General features: G+C 43.0%; 1 protein-coding gene across 43 annotated transcripts in view; it reads left to right on the top strand.

Moving 5' to 3' along the window:
* Window positions 1–17,926, top strand: part of LOC122809254 (titin-like) — a 3,339,665-nt gene that overhangs the window by 114,418 nt on the left and 3,207,321 nt on the right. For all 43 annotated transcript variants that reach the window (XM_044080625.1, XM_044080596.1, XM_044080621.1 and 40 more), the window contains one exon: window positions 3,218–3,331. Coding sequence is in view for 41 of the 43 variants with exons in the window: in XM_044080596.1 (XP_043936531.1) it covers window positions 3,218–3,331 (114 nt within the window). In the remaining 2 variants the exon portion in view is untranslated. The remainder of the gene's footprint in view (window positions 1–3,217; window positions 3,332–17,926) is intronic.

Genomic DNA, 17,926 nt, shown 5'->3' with positions numbered 1-17,926 from the left:
ACAGAGCTGTGCAAGACTACTGCATCAGTCATTATATCTTCAGCAAATAAGTTAATCTTACTTTCCTGAATGTGTGTGATATCTGTGGTGTCTGACAGAGGTACACTGAACCATGTAATACATCAATGCTTACAACATTTCATCCTGACATTTCCTCTGTAACAGTCAGCATAACCCACTGCTTCCAGTCCTGTCTACTTTTCTGGGCCCTATCCCCTGCCCTTTAATTTTTCCCAACTTCAGTTCGGTACACAGTGTTATTAAAGGCCTTAGGGAAGTCTCATATTTGCATTCACAAAGTTCCCCTTGACCTAATCAGTGGGGACCATGTAACAGAGCTGAGTGAAGTTGGGTTGGCAGCTCCTGTGCTGTGTGTAACCAACCATACAGTCTGTCTGCCGTGAATTATTAACTTTTAGGAGTTCCACTATCCTGCTAGATAGAATGCTTTGCTTGATATTCCCTGGAATGAAAGTGAGACTGATGTGCTGAATCACCTTGATTAATTCTAGATCCAATTTATGTAAGGTAACCACCTTCACCAAGTTTGGTCATCTGGAACAACAGTGGTTACTGAGGAAAGAATTTAAAGTTTTGACTGTGGGTTACCAGGCACCAGTGCCAACTCTGCTGATAGAAAGAAACTTGTCTGGGCATTGAAAACTTTTTAGGTGGGATTGAGTGTAAAACCCTGGTGAATATTTTTGTGACTGTAAAGAGTTGGCAAATTTTAAACATTCCCTGTAAAGTACTTGTCAGAAATGTTGGGGGAGCAAGTAGTTGTAACTTAAGAAATTATTCTTCTGAACTGGGACAGAAGGCCTTTATTGCCCTGGTATAGTAATGCCTATGTTTAATACTGATGGCCAAAACAGTAATTACTAGAAAATGGAAACCGAGGTCAAAACTAACTTTAATTGAAGTACAGGATATTATAAAGGAGATAAGAGAACTGGAGGTAGGATCTTTAGGAAAGGAAAGGAGTATGTTACATAGAAGTAAATGGAATTTGTTGGAACAACACATGCAGAATAATGTTCAGGAAGAGTTAGGTTTAAGGGAAGGCAGTAATTGAGCAATTTATGTAATTTTTGAGTGAATGAAAACGTATATGTATAATGCATGAGAAATGTTTACTATGGTTTGTTTTCTTTTCTGTTAATTTATGTGTATATCTATTGTTGTTTAACAGATGAGAATTTTAATAAAGAAGTTAAAAAGACCCCGGTGAAGTGTATACTTGATATTCCACACAGATCACGTCTCCCTGTCAGATTGTCATTTAAGCCAGTCATAAAGCTGGATTAGATTTCACTGACAACTCCTTTTGGCCAAGAACCTATGTTGGTGCTGTCCAGGAACTTCTTATCCTGTAGAATAGTAACAAACTTTTCCTGCAGAATTCTCTCCATGATTTTCCCTAGCAGAGCTTTTAGGCTAATACACCTGTAAATCTCCAGATTTCAGTCAGTTTGGAGATCTGCCCCTATAAAGGACAAATTTGTGAGGACCCTATGAGTCAGCCTGTTTGATTTTTTTTGTACTTTATACTACTAAGGGTAGCCAGTTTTCTCCTTATCTGCTCCCTCTCTACCCTTGTGTCTCTAGACTCCCCTGACTACTCAGGTGCTCACTGCTTTCCCACTCTTCCTTGCTTCAGCCTGGTGTTACACCATTCTCTTGTTTTCCTGTCTGAAAGCTGAAACATAGTATTTATTCAGTACTTCACCTTTCTCCAGTCTTCAGTAATCTTCCTCCTGTGTCTAACCATGTCCTTCCTTCCCTTTCTCCTTTATGCTGTATATGTATGAAATGCTGCTGTTCCACATTCTTGACCCCTTTAGCCAGAACTATCTTTGCTGACCTCTGCACCCTTGTTGCCCTCCTTTTAGCTCCCTTATACTGTGTCTCTTTCTCTTTCCCCCGCCCCTTGTTAATTCCTCTTTTATGTCCTGTCTTTTGAGGGAATCATTAGCCTAAACTTCCTATGTTGCCAGTTGGCTGTCTTTTCTTTGTGCCTTTTCCATAAAAGTTTGTCCATAGTCCTGAGTACTGCATCCCAGATCAGTTCATGTTGTTTACAGCTTAAAATTGCTGCAAGTCTGCCAAGTCACTTGTGATCCTCTCGTTTTGCTCAGCATAATTCACGCCCCAAGGATCCATCACTGTCCTCTTTGTTTTTGTAGTCTTGACCTTCAGCTTCCCCCAGCTGTAAATCACACAATGACAAGTAACCCAGTACTTTTGGCTAATGGCATCATCACCTGGACATCCATGACCCTCACTGCCTTGGTTAAGACCATACCCATAACAGTATCCTGTCTGGTTTTGTCCTGCAGCAGTTGACCAAACCCCTCATGGTTTAGGATGCAAGTGAGATCACACTCCTTGTTTGTCCTCAGTCTTAGAATATCCCAGTCTGCTTGTGGCGCATTCAGATCCCCCATGTGCATTACCCTCTTCCTTCTGTCTCTGTATTATTTTTTCAGCCACTCTCTCACCCAACTCCTTTGCTGCATCTTGGGGATGGTACACTCTGTTGTTCCAACAGTATTCCCCTTTTATGCACCTTAACTGCCCGAGCATTTGCTCTAGCTTCTCACCCTACTTGCTTCCTTGCTTCATCACCGAGGTGTTGGCCACCTTCATGTAGACTGCTTTTCCACCTTCATCTTCCTTCTCTGTCATAACGTTATTCTGTCTTCTCATGCTGGCACACCTCTGTAAATACCAGAGGTGGATAATTAATTCATCAGTTCTGCTTTATGTGGAGCATCTTTAGATGTTCTTTCGGTAAAATGTTGGTGTGTGTGTGTGTGTGTGTGTGTGTGTGTGTGTGTGTGTGTGTGTGTGTGAGACACGTTTGCGTATGTGCACAGGGTTATATAATGTTTTACTGTGTGATTGTTAGGCAAAAAACTGCTGTATATCAGATATCAAGTCTTCAAGTTTATGAAGCCTTTAACCTAATTACTTTCACAAAGTCTCATAAAGCTGTTGCACACAAATATATTTATATATTTGTTAGGGCATTATATAAAAAAAGTATCTTATCAGTGTGATAGTAGCATTAGCATATGCTACCAGTGGCAATTGAATCGATATGAATCCAATGCCCAAACTACACATCTGCAGTTTTGAGCAGTATTTGTGTTTTGTTTTTTTTTTTTTTGTCATTTGCTGACATGGTGTTTTCTTTCTTTGTATGTTGGTTTAGGATACAACATTCCACGGGAACACTTATTGTCACTGCTAGAAGTGCATGCCATCTCCAATTCTTTCCGTAATGAAACTGTAGGAGTGAAGAATATTTCTGAATTTAACTGTATTGGTAAGTTGAGCGCCATCTCCTAACTACTGTAGTTAGGTGCTGGATGGATCAAGACAGATTGTATAGCAAAGCACTACAGAAAAAAAATGTACTTGTTGGAAGAAGGATTCTGGTTAAAATAGTAAAAAGAGTAGAGAGCATTGGCAGATGTGTGTGTGCAAGCCCAGGACTGATAACTCATTGCATAAGATTTGAGTGTGCACAAGCCCAGCCAGGAAAGATGCATCATCTAGCCAAGCACTGTGGGTGTGTGCAATCATACATTTACTCTTAAGTCTGGCATAGCAGAGCTTTCTATCGTACAGGCCAGCCAATGGGGAAGGCAAATAGGAGCACAAAGACAGAAAAAAAAAATCCATTCCTATTAGAATATGGCCATGTAGTGCCCCAACTTTTGCTTCATAAAGCATGACACTGAAAAATGTGTCACTGGAAGTTTTACTCCCAAAGGGAGACTTTCCTGTAATACACAGCCTGTCAGCAAACATAGTATGTCATCGCCAGCAGGAAAATCCCGTATGGAGAGCAGGTATGCCACCACTGTGTGATATGGGTTGCAGTGTTTCCAGGTGAGAAGAGGGGTACAAGTAAGTTAATAGGGGCATCCAGGGGAGACTTTTGATAGTCAGACTGGGGGAATGGTTTAAAAAAAATGTTATAAAGTTTCAGAGTTCTGAGTCCATGCAGAAAAAGATTTTAAAAGTTGTGGGTGTGTTGTGGCAATTGCAGATTCCACTCTATGGAAATTTGCTGTTGATTTAATTGGATAAAATTATAACATGCTTAAGTCTTGGGATATTTAAAATGAATTGGGTTTATACCATCTTTTTAGTAGAGAGGGATAAAGTACTTGTGATCCAGCTGACCTAAGTTCAAATTATGTCCTGGGTGGTGTAAGAACTGGCCAGCTGGTGTCATTTCACCCATCACTGGAGGAAGGAGGCAGCCCAGTGCACTACAGTATAGTGTAGTGTAGGTTGGGTTTTGCAGCAGGGTTGCACAAAGACCCATGGAACATACCTACCAACCAGCCCTACGTGTTGCAGCTATAGTTGGCACATGCATGGAAACTTGCATGTATCGGTGACCTTTACTGTGGGAATCACACTTGTTCAAGCTGTAGCTAGACAGTGAAAGGTAAGGCAAGCAAAATAACCATGTTTGGTGATACTGATTCTGTTGCTGCTGATCTGTACAACTCATTAGTCAGGAAACAGTAAGGCACTTTCCTGCTGTCAGATATTTCCTATCCAGGAATGAGCCTCTAGACTGCGGAGTAAGCTGCACCCTTAGAGGGAGAAAGGCTAAAGGGGGCACTATCAGCTGATGGAGCAGTCTAGTGGACAAAAAAAATTAATAAAAAAATTTTAAGTTTATAGTGTGCTTTGCTCAAAATTAGACACTAATACAAATCAGTATCTTAATATACTTTACGTTGTATTACTAATGTTAAAAGAGGTATTGAAACTTGAGTTTGTGTTCTTTAATTTCTGTAGTAAGAAATGGTCTTCTACCAGTAAGATTTAATTATGTCTTTCTTTCACATCTGCTGCAATTGCAGGTACCGCTGTTTGCAGGAATTGCACCTCTCCATGCTCCATGCCATTCTGTTCTACACCTGAATTAAGATGCATTCTTACCACATAGTTCCCATTCCTGTCAGATATACTGTTGAGGCTGTATTCTTATTGAGGAAAAGTGTCTGTACTTATTATTAGAGTAAAAGTGTAAGTCATTCAAGCCAAAGAGCATCTGTTGTGTTGTCTTTTAAACCTCCGACCTTCACGCTTTGGTCAACCACATCTGTTGATGCAGGTGTTTTAATAACCCAACTATATGTGCTAGTCAAAGCATAATATTTACATTAGATCTGTAACCTTGTAGAAATGGATACTGTAAAGGGGGTAAGACAACTGGAGGTGTGATTAAAGGAAACCGCTTCATATAAAGGAACATTTGCTGTTCTGTTTGTCTAAAGACACTTGGTGTGGGATAAAGTACCAGGAATCCTAGCATAAAGTCTGCAGATCAGGCTTTTCTTCAAAGTCCATTGAACACAGAGCTTGCTGCATGATGTGGAGTGAAGAAGTTCTGATCAAAGCCCTGATGGGCTGTGTTCATTAGGCAGTTTGGATGTTGTAATCACCACTTGGGAAGAGATAAAATGAACTGCCAATGCCAGCTTGCCCATCCTAGTGAAAGAGGATAGTATGCATCCAGATGCAAGAGTGATATCTGTGGTTTGGCCCTCTGTCATACTCTTCATGTGAGAAGCTAGAACTTGGAGGGAAGCACTTACTAAGGAGAACATTGCTGCATAGCTTGGCATAGAACGTGTGTGGAACTGTGAACCCACATAGAGGCTGAGCATAACCGGCATAGCACTGTGCACGATAACCAACTTGGGGAGAAAACTGAGGCTTAACTGAAAAATTATCCAGTCTTATATGGCAACCTTTCTGGCACCCAACTGTCACTCCTTCTGCCTAGGTAGAAGTGACAAAAGGTATTCTATTCCATAGGAGTAGGCAGTTACTAGGCTAATGCCCGTAGGGCTCTTATAAGCCTAGCCAGTTTCAACCCATGTTTCCTGTTTCAAGCAGACACTAAAGTCAGCACCTATTGCCCCTGTCCAAGAGGGACACAAGTGGAACCCCCTGGGGTGAATTACTGGCTACCTATCCAGTTGTCCAAATTATGCTTAAATAGGGCCAGTGGAGCTTTGTTTAACATGAATAGGAAGCTTGTTCCAAAGGTGTGGCAACCTCTGAGAGACAAATATATCTCTCCAGCAAGTTCTGTTGATGTCACGTACTGGGTTAAGGTCCTTCGAGTGAGTGCCCTGTGTGCCATTTGACCTGTGAATGTGCAGCATTTCAAGAAAGAGAACCCCTTCTCTTCTGGTTGATGTGTGCTAATGCCACATAGGATGGGGAAGCAGATGGTTCACTTGGATGTGAGGGGTGACCTGATGGTCAGAGGCTGATGAAACTGAAGTGAAAAAAAATCCATTATTCACTGAGATGCTTGTTATCTGTCATTGGCTAGTCCCTCTTCCATTTAGAGACTCATCCTTGTATTTTCATAGATGAGCCTACTACAAGAAGTAAGTGCATAACTCACTGACAGCAAACTAAGTGAATCAAACTCTTCCAACAATGCATCTGCCAAATCTGTGTGACATCAGGAGCAAAGCATATATTGCAGGGGGACAAGCCCCCATGCAACCCTTGTACTACCAACTCTGTGGTCACATAGCAGGAGAAATGCGAAACTCCCTGCAAGAGTAAACAACAACTTGCACAACTGAGATGTCCGTATAGCTGGTTAATATAAAAAGATTCCTAGACCTGTAAATTCAGGAAGATGGTTTTAGGGAGATTGCAGTTAACAAGTTGCCATTAATTAAATAGTAGATCTCTTGAAGCAAATACAGCTTTCACATTCCGTGTGAAAAAGTGCAACTCCTATTGGTTTGAAGCTTAGAATTCCTGTATGGTAGCCATGATGTTAGGTACTTGTCTGCAGGGCTTTTTGCCCAGACCTTTTTCCCCTTGAGCAAATGTTAACACGTGCACGCACACGCACATATACACAAAATGGTTGTGGTTAGAGTTGAGGATGTTCCTGAAAATGTGAAAGCTTCTGCCAGATTTGACACCGGTCATCCTAGCTGCAGTTTTGTCATCATTCAGTTTTGAGATGTTTTCATGGTGGAAACTGTCCAAGCATCAATATAAGAGCATCCTGCAGCAGGTAGCCAAAGAAGCATTAAGGGTCTCTCAGTACTAACCATCATTTCTTGAAAGCACAGGTTTATCAGCTAGTATAGGTTTCTTTGTTGACTCTCTCTGTGCATGTCTGTCCTGATCCCCCAATGTGTGCATCTGTTTTCCTATCTTGTCACCTCATTTTTTTTTGGTTTTTCCCCGGCATTGCCCTCCAATCGGAAGGAGTGTCTGAAAAATGAGAGACAGTCGGGGAAAAGGAATATTTCCTTTGTCACCTCCTGAGTCTTGTCTCTAAATCAGTGAGTAGGAATATGAGCTACAGTTGTCTAAGACTAACACTAACTGAGGCAGTGGAAATTGAATATAATTTATTTGGACCAGTGAGGCATTCAGTGCGGAGTGCTAGCGGTCCATGTTATCAGGTCCTGTTATGATAAACTCACTGGTAAACTGTGTACAACAAGGTCCTGCTCCATGTGCCTGGAAAGCCCTTCAAGGTTGCTTGGTTCAGTGATTAGTGTTTTGTTAAGCCGTGTCCTGCAAATCCAGTTTGAGTGAACTGGCTTCCATAGACAATTGCTGTAACTTCTGAGTTTTTGCAGCTTTGTCATTCTGCTCCTTTATGTTGTGCATGGATGAAGCTTCCTGCATGGATTTGATGGGTGGGGGCTTGTTAGTCCCATGTAAAAAGTTATTTGTAAGAGGTCGTTCACTTAAAGGTGCTCCTCAAGCTGTGGTTTGGTGAAGAAGTACCCAATTATGTCGTCCCCCCTCCCCACACACACACACTCCGGCACATCCCCCCGAAGTTTTACATGCGATGCTTATTTGCACAGGTCTGCAACAGTTGTCTCAGTCTTGAAAGAAGGCTGCTTTTCTGAGTACCATTATCTTGAACCAGGCAGAGACGAGTTCACCGACAGGCTGGAACATTGGTAGGCGGGACACTAACATCATGTCCACCAACCGGGTGGATTTGCAACAAGGCTTTAGTTTATCATGTTTCATACATAATGGACATGATTTTCAATTTACAGAAGCTAGAAAGCCTGGCTTTCCGTGGCACCTTGGACCAACAGCTTAAATTTTGAGAAATGGAAGTAATGAAACTCTGTAAACTACAAGTGGAGAACAGCTGTGTCAGGGAATGCCGTAGGAGACAGCAGGTTCTGAAGGGTTTGTGCTCATGGAAATTTCCTAATGGATTAACTAGTGGGTCTGATCTTCACAGAGAGCTGGTAGCGATGTTTAATCGCCACGGATGTGAACTAATGGAGGCTCTGGTAAGGCTATGATAAGAAGTTTAATGCTTTGAAAGATACAGTTAATGTACTTAATGAACGTATTAAAAACTATCTCTGTTGTAACTTAAAACTTGAATATAGAGCCTTATTTGTAAATGTTGACAGAGTTAGTTAACATTAAACATAAAAAAAGCAAAAAATTGGAAAGAGACTTGAATATGAGGCAGGTAATGCTTACGCTGTACCCAAAAGTTCGAATTCTAACAGGCCTTATGATGGGTTGAATCCTAGTTTTGATGAGGGGCATGTGGTTGAATACAGTGAATTAAATGTCATTCAGAATGAGAATAATGATGAAGTTGCCCCTTTAGGGGTAACCTCAGGAGATCAGAGAGGTTAAAAAAACAGAGGCAACAAGACCCGAACACCATCTGGCTGAATCAAGGGACTTCTACCAATTTTTACCCCCCAGCCAAGGGAGGACATCTCTGGGAGATGGACAGGGAGGGAGAGGGCGAGAGGGTTGAGATGGCAATGAATTGTTATTGATAACCACGACAATGGTCTGTGTCAAATTGTTTATAATAAATATTGTGACTTTAAAATCTACAATTTAAGTGGACACACTGTTACTATGGAATGGGCCAGTCTGTTTCAGAAAGGCCTAAATTTTGTTCCAGTATGACAAGCCAATATCGAAAGGGCATTGTTAGGTCTTAAACTGTTTGTCAGAAAAGTGAATTTTCATTTTTTCTTTGAAGGGGGTGAACATTTTAACTAGATAGTAGGTTGCAAAAATGTTTTTAATCCTCCTCTACATCCAGTTTTACATCTTTTTGAAACTATGCTTATGAATGATATTAGACAATTGTTGACCAAGAGGGTAGAAATGAAACAACATCGAATCTGATGGGGGTGAGATTACACTCTTGAACAATATAGCTAACAACAAGTCCATTAGGGTTATGAAACCAGACAAAGGGGGTGAACTTGTAATGGACCATCAGCTATATGTGGATAAAATGCTAGTACTTTTGTACAGTGAAAGTTATGAGGCAGCATCCTTTTAAATGAGCTAAATATAGCCTATACAGACACATATATTGTGTTTAAATGACTTATTCCTTGACAATCGGTTCACTATTGGTGAATTACACTACCTCATGCAGACCTTTTCCCAGATGCCAACTATTTTTGGTATACCGAAAATCCACAAGAGCATCACTGAATCCCCCCCCCCCCCCCTTAGACCCACTGTAGATGCTAAGGCATTGAAAACTTTGACTGTGGCCAAATTTGTGGATTTTCATTTAAAAGGGTCCCTTTTAAAATTCCAACATATAATAAAAGACTCATGGGACTGTTTAAGGAAAATTAGGAGGGAATTATGTTCTGACCAGTTGATCTTTGTTACCATTGATGTAAAAGACTTGTTTACCATGCTCCCACAGGATGAGGGACTAGAGCTGTTCTGTGACTTTCTATGTAACAACATTAGCCTAGGGCACCTGAGAATTTTGATGTTCAGTGTACCAATGGAGTTGATTCTAGAAAACAATTTAATTACTTTTGACAATCAATTGTTCAGACAAAAAACAGGAGTAGCAGTGGGGGCCACTTGTGCCCCCATTTTTGCAAATATAGATGTGATAGTGTTCAATCTCGCAGTTTGTTCTTACACATGGGTTCGGAGCCGATCCTCGGCTCCGTGTCGGCCGCTTGCAAGCTCTGCATCGAGAAGAAGCTCGAGACAATCTAATACCCACAATCCCCCTCTGCCTTTACATCAGATCTAGTTTGCCACTGCTGCGTTCGCATCGCTGGGAGCTAGCTCGAGCATCTTCAGATAAGATATAACTTTATTTTTTTGTTATATTTTAGAAAAAGTTGTTCTGAAAGTACCTTTAGGTATACTTAGTGTACAATGTGTGTGTAGGTAGAATTCTCGGTACCGTTAAATTTAATTTATCTGGTTAGAGTTTTCGGGGCCTACTAACCCCTTCTAAATTTGACAACCGGACTGACATACCCATCGGATTTGACTTGTTTACATTGGATTTGTCTTTTATACTGGACTTGACTTTTCTCTCTACTGAAAAATGTCTGACAAAATTAAATCAGGCTTTAAGCGTTGTCAGTGTGGCCAAAAAATGTCAGTTACTGACAACCATAGTTCCTGTGTCTACTGCCTTGGCCCTCTCCACTTACAAGAGGACTGTTCAATTTGTCACTCTTTTAGTGGGAGGGTCATGACAGATAGGCGCAGGAAACTCATGGACAGAGGGTTGTTAAAACCTTCCTTTCAGGAGGCTCTGGATGCTTCAGACAAGGCATCCAAATCCTCGAAGGAATCGAAGACGTCAGAGCCCAAGTCATCGGCTCCGAGCTCTTCGAGTAAAGTTAGATCACCGGTTCCACAGACTTCAGGGCCGAGTGTTCAACTGGTGTCGGTTCCTGAGCCTAGAGTCTTGGAACCGGTGATGGAGCTCCCTCCCTCGACTTTATTGAGGTCGGCTCCGTCTTCGGTTCCTTCGATCCGTTCTTCTAAACTCTCCGATGTCGATGTGGATCGTGTGGTGCAGAAGTTATTGGAGCATTCGGCCCTATCCAAACTTATTTCAGTTTCCACCCAGTTGGTGTCGAAACTTGAAGGCCTCCCATTGTCTCCATCCATTCCTCCTCCGAGACCTATCGAGTCTTTGGAGCCGGAAGAGGTTGATCTTCTGATTGTGGAGCCCTCGGGTCCAGAACCGTCCTTCTCTCGGTCTGTTCCTCTCACCTCGACTCCGGACCCGTACCGGAGTCTCGGAGCCGACGATCTGTCCTTGGTTCCGGGGCCGAGTCGAACCGACGTTTCGGTTCCGACCCTTCCCTCGGGCCTCGGCGGATCGATTCGCTCAGTCCTCGGGTCGATGCCTTCGGTGCCTGTTTCGGGGATTCTTCCCATTTCTTCGGAACCAGGAGATTCTTCGACTTGGGCCCCGGGGGCTTCGATCTGATGAGGAAGGTGTTGTCTACCCAGACAACCACATCAGTAGAAGCAACCTCTCCTCCCCATAAAGGGCCATTATTCTCCTCTGCACCCACGGCCACATCCAAGCGCCGAGCACCGGTGTCTCAGCCACCCCTGGAGGGTGCCCCTCTTCCTCGGAGGCTTCTTCGGATGCTCCCACGAAGAAGTCCCTAGGAAAAGATTGTGTAAGAGGAGACACTTGGATTCTCCACAAGAATCCTTGACATCCGATACTGACTTAGATGAGTCAGAAGGATCCCCTAAGTCACCTTCAGAAGATGTCTCTTTTCTGCCATATTGGAGATCCTGAAACAGAGAGGTGACTGGCAGTCCCTCCCCCCTTCTGAGGATGAGTCAGTCTTGCTGAAGGCATTCGGTGCTCGCCCTTCTTCCTCCTGGGTCACTCCGCCTTGAGAATTAATGGAACTTATTGCTCAAGGGCGGGGAGGCTCCTGACACAGTGGAACCAGTCCCAAGGAAACCAAATAAGTATATCACTGCACCCCAGGACAAGACTTACTTAACAAAAGGAGTTCCAGTGGACGCTATGGTGGTGGCAGCGGCCACGAAAAAGGAGATGTCGGAATCTTCCTCATCTGTCCATCCCCTAATAAAGATTCTAGGACTATGGACAGGTATGGGAAGCATTTTTAGTTCAGCGGCTTTTTCCATGCGATCCCTGAACTATTTGACCCACTTTACACGACTACAGAGGGATCTAGTCAAAGAGTTGGGAGATACCCTCCAGGGTACTACAGATGCTGCTGTCTCAGAGAAAGTGACAGCGCAACTTAATACCCTTACATCCATTGTGAACTTGTCCATGAGGCTGATCTCTTACGCAGCCGAAGGTTCGAGTAGGGCAGCAGCTTCAGCGATTGCTGTTCGCAGACAATCCTGGATGCGCTTATGTTCATTTGCGGAAGCCTTCAAGTCTTCCTTTACTAACGCCCCATTTGACGGTGCCACTCTCTTTGGCCCCAAAGTAAAGGAGACCCTTACCCGGTGTGAGCAGGAGGGAAAGACTCTGTCTGCTGTCGGAGTCCGTTTTTCCACCCCAACCAGACCGTACTCCAAAGGGCAACGTGGTGGAAAAATGTGGTTTCGAAAACCCCAAGGATCTTTCCCAGGCACACAGGGTGATGCCCCTTCTAGAGGCAGAGGAGGGGCAGAGGTGGAAGACGCCGCCCTGGTGGCAGAGGGGGTCCGCAGAATCAAGGTGACAGGGATACACTCCCTGGTAAACCTTTCCAGCACTCCTGAGAGGAGGACCCGACTGTCCTGCTCTGGAGGCAGTCGGGGGTCGCTTAGCTTTATACCCTCAGGCCTGGCAAAACATAACTACAGACAAGTGGGTAAAAAGCGTGGTTACCAGAGGTTACAATATACCCTTTCTATCCCATCCCATTCCAAAGAAAAGACTCCCAGATGTACCGCCCCATCTGCGAGAGCCAGCAGCTATAGAAATTTCAAAGCTGCTAGAAAAAAGTCATCCAACCAGTCCCAGCGGACCAGCAAGGATTCGGGACTTACTCAAGGTTCTTTTTAGTTCCAAAGAAAACAGGGGACTGGAGGCCCATTCTGGACCTAAGCGACCTCAATACCTTCGTCAAGAAAGAAAAGTTCCGAATGGTCACGCTTCAATCGATCCTTCCATTCTTACAGGACGACGACTGGATGTGCTCAATAGATCTGAAGGATGCATACTACCACATCAAAATGGCCAGGGCATCCAGAGATCATTTGCGCTTCCGGCTGGGTGCCAGTCACTTTCAATTTCGAGCCCTGCCCTTTGGTCTGACCTCAGCCCCCAGGGTCTTCACCAAATGCATGGCAGTGGTAGCGTCTCACTTGAGACGCCAAGGATTCCAGGTGTTTCTGTATCTGGACGACTGCCACCACCCAGCGTCAACTAGTACAGGCCAGAGACTATACTCTTCAACTGTGTATTCACCTAGGAATTTCCGTAAACTTCGGAAAATCCTTACTACAGCCATCACAAAGTATCTTATTCATAGGAGCGGAATTAGATACACATCAGTTAATTCTAAGACTTCCTCCAGAAAGGATACTTTCACTTCAGACTCACATACGTCTTCTTCTCTTGTCCAGGAAATCCCCAGCAAAACTGGTACTGAAGGTTTTGGGACTCATGTCGGCTTCTCTTATAGCAATACCCTTGGGAAGACTGCACATGAGAGTCCTACAATGGCTACTGTTTGCGCAATGGTCGTTCCAACAACTACCTCTAACACACGAGATTCTCATAACGAACACATGCAAAACACACCTAAACTGGTGGCTCCAAACGTGCAACCTTTCCAAAGGGAGACCATTTGTGCTACCCACGCCTACAGTTACGGTGACCACGGACGCGTCCCTGATAGGGTGGGGGGGCATCTTTCAGGGACAGACAGTCCAAGGCGAATGGACCAATTTAGAGTACAATCTGCACATCAATGTTCTAGAGTTGAGAGCAGTGTTTCTAGCGTTGCAACACTTTGCTCCCCTTCTTCCTCTGGGAACTATTGCAGTTCAGACGGACAACATGTCGGTAGTCTGGTACATAAACAAGCAAGGGGGAACCAAGTCCTATCAGCTATGCAGAGAGGCCATGAGAATCTGGCAATGGGCGGAGTCCACGGGTCGCTTTCTGATAGCAACGCACATCCCGGGGTCATCCAACGTCATAGCCGACAGGTTGAGCAGAGCAATTCTGTTACCGCACGAGTGGTCCCTAAAACAGTCAGTTGCAAAAAAGATTTTTCGCAAGTGGGGCCAGCCGTCCTGCGATCTGTTTTATGCTTCCAATGAACGCCAAATGCAGGAGCTACTTTGCCCTATTACCCTCCAGGGAAGTCCCCAGGGACGCACTGATTCACGATTGGCCCCCGGGACTCCTGTACGCATTTCCTCCCTTCCCTCTGATATCAAAGTTTCTCCAGAAAGCCAGAAACCTACACAGGACAATAATCCTCATTGCCCCATTCTGGCCTCGTCAAATTTGGTTCCCCTTCCTGATGACACACTGCATTCGGGGACCCTGGATCCTGGACCCAGAGCCAGATCTATTGACTCACTCGTCAGGGGCTCCCCATCCCGCGCTCTTGTCCCTCCATCTAGCAGCTTGGCTGCTCCAATTCCCAACTTAGCCAGGTCTGATATTCTTTCGCCTGCAGTTCAGAATATATTAGTGGCTTCTCATAAAGCTTCCACTACTAAAACATATTCTAGTAAATGGAAGCGATTTGTATTCTGGGAATACACAGCAATTGGATCCTTTTATAGCTCCTTTGAATAAAATATTAGAGTTTTTAACAGACTTGTTCCATCAGGGTGCTTCTCCTGCCACATTAAGAGTTCAGTTGGCTGCCATTTCTAATTTCCATGTGGAAGAATGTGGGGCTCCTGTTATGGCCCACAGACTTTGTAAAGCCTTTTTAAAAGGGGCTTTTCATATTAGACCACCAATTAGATCTCCTACGTCACCTTGGAGTCTAAATTTATTGTTATCTAAATTAATGTTGCCCCCCTTTGAACCAGCCTCCTCTTGCCCATTGAAATTTTTGTCTTGGAAGACTCTCTTTTTGGTAGCCATTACATCCGCTAGGCGAGTATCTGAACTTCAAGCTCTCTCCATTAAGCACCCATATTTGATCTTTCACTCTGACAGAGTTTCTCTTCGAACTAATTCATCCTTCCTTCCTAAAGTTTGTTCTATTAATAATATTAATCAGTCCATTGAATTACCCACCTTCTTCAAGAATCACTCCAACAAAATGGAGTATATGTTGCACAAATTAGATGTTCACAGACAGCTAAGGTTTTACTTGGATAGAACAAAAGATCACAGAAAAACTGATCAACTTTTTGTAGCCTTTGCTGATAATAGGAAAGGAGTAGTGGTTACCAAAAGAACTCTTTCTAAGTGGTTAACGGATTGTATCATCTATGTCTATGATTCTTCAAATCAAACTCTTTTGCACAAACCCAAAGGACATTCCACAAGGTCAGTGTCTACATCCTTGGCTCATGCAGCCCGCCTACCACTAGACGCTATTTGTGCGGCTGCTACTTGGTCTAAGCCACATACATTCATTTCTCATTATAAGGTAGACAAGGTTTCTAGGGACAGGGCAACCTTTGGTTCCACTGTGCTCAAGAACGTCCTTCCGTGAGTTCCTCAGGAACAAGGAGCTAGGGACGCTACCCATGTGTAAGAACAAACGGCGAGATTGAACACTATCACATATAGAAGTTATGTCCTTACCATAACGTTCCATGTGGAGTGTTCATCTCACCTTTGTTCTTACATTCCCACCCTCCCGCCCTTAGGAAGAACATTCAGTTTTTGGTGCCTGGCCTGGGGCATTCTGCTTCTGCTTTGCAGTTGTTGTGTATATAGTTGACATGTATATATATGTGTATGTGTCATATATATATATATATATATATATATATATATATATATAGACTCTTAGTTCTGTGCATATGTGATGTAAGCATGAGTGTGCTCTCTCTGGCTACTATTGTCTCGAGCTTCTTCTCGATGCAGAGCTTGCAAGCGGCCGACACGGAGCCGAGGATCGGCTCCGAACCCATGTGTAAGAACAAAGGCGAGATGAACACTCCACATGGAACGTTATGGTAAGGACATAACTTCTATTTTTAACCCAATGGGAAGTTACTAAAGTCTTCCCCTCTGAACTATTTAGGGTATGTAAATTCTATGGTCGGTACCTGGATGATATTCTCATTTTTTGGGAAGGTACCCGGGAACAGTTGGATGAATTTTTACAGTTCCTTAATGCGAGTACCTCCTTTCTTCGGTTTACTATGGAGACAAATGATGAGGTAGTCCATTTTTTAGATATTTCTATTGGCAAGGATAGAACTCTCCTGGGTTTTACATAGACTCTATACAGGAAACCGACCTACTCTAATTCCCAGTTACACTTTGAGAGTGGGCATCCAATATATCAGAAAAGCTCTCTAGTCAAAGGCCAATGTGTGCAATTAGCACGTATGTTATGTGTCATCAATACATTTTTGTGAGTAAATGAATACCTTGATGGAGATGTTTGTCAGGAGGGGTTACCCAGTTACCTTTTATAGACCCAATTTTGGATGAGGTAACAAGGAAGAGACGAGGGGAACACTTTGTTCCACTGTTAGGAACACACACAAGCAGGTGTGCATTCAGATTAGTGAACCCATGACTCCTGAAGTGAATACTTCAAAACCTTTTAACAATGCAATGGTGTTGTCCTTTAATTTATAGTTTTACGATATCAAGGACATTGTTACCAAGAATTGGGTCATTTTTAGGATGGAAAATAATTATCTGAAGAAGATGGGTGACAAACCTGTAGTTGTATATAAAAAAGATATTTGTTTCAAGAAGTTGCTAGAAACAAAGAAGGGAAAAATAGTGATGAAAAAATGCGGACGTTGTTCGCAGTGTCACTACATTTTGGAGGGTGAAACTGTCCACATTGTCAGGTTTGGTAAAATCACCTTAAAACATAAATTTAATTGTTGCAGCAAAGCTATAGCATACATAGCTGTATGCCAATGCTGTGGTCTATTTTACATAAGAAAGATCATTAAGGCGTTTAGGAAACATATTTATCAAAATGTTTATGATATTACAAAAAGGGAACTTGAGCAACGCTTTAGCAAAACATATTTTTTTACTTTCCTGGCCATCATTTTAAATTTCAGCTATTGACCATTTTGAAAATAATATGAGAGGCGGTCCCATTGATCTATTCTTAAAGTATGAGGAGTTAATGTGGCTATTGAGAGACAGTGCCACTCATCCCCCTGGACTTAATGAAGTTGTTTCTATTTCCAATGTTTTTAAAACTTAAAGCAGAGTTCCATCTTTAATCGACTTCATTAGAGATTTCTTACAGGTACTTTTGTGTGGTTAAACTTGTAAAGTTTTTGTGTGGATTTGTGTATGAATATGATTTTGTAGCAGACATACTTGTACATACTAATATTTGTTGCACATTAATGGTTGGTTTAGGTACCACTGGGTTTTATACCTTGCCCATTTAGGGGTTAGTGCCCGTATGGTGGTGTTACATAACGGTTTTTATTCGTGTATGGGAAGGCATGCCCAAAGGCAGGAAGAGAGGAGGAAGGTTAGGAGTGTAGTAATGATGGTAGGAACTTTGAATGTTGGCAGTATGACTGGTATAGGGAGAGAGCTAGTTGATATGATGGCGAGAAGGAAGGTTGATATATTGTGATTGTAAGAGACGAGATGGAAGGGAAGTAAGGCCAGGTGTATAGGAGGTGGGTTCATATTGTTCTGTCATGGTGTGGATGGCAGGAGAAATGGGGTAGGGGTTATCCTAAAGGAACAGTATGCCAAGAGTGTTTTGGTGGTGAAGAGAGTGTCTGATAGAGTGATGCTTATGAAGCTTGAAATTGATGGTGTAATGATGAATGTTGTTAATGCATATGCTCCACAAGTTGGGTGTGCGATGGACGAGAGAGAAAAATTTTGGAGCGAGTTGGATGAAGTGGTGGTGAGTGTACTCAAAGATGAGAGACTAGTGATTGGAGCGGACTTCAGTGGGCATGTTGGTGAAGT

The sequence above is a fragment of the Protopterus annectens genome, chromosome 8.part0, assembly GCF_019279795.1.
Source record: "Protopterus annectens isolate FY-2018-M chromosome 8.part0, PAN1.0, whole genome shotgun sequence".
Classification (NCBI taxonomy): Eukaryota; Metazoa; Chordata; order Ceratodontiformes; family Protopteridae; genus Protopterus; species Protopterus annectens.
This window is presented reverse-complemented; position numbering and strand designations above follow the sequence as displayed.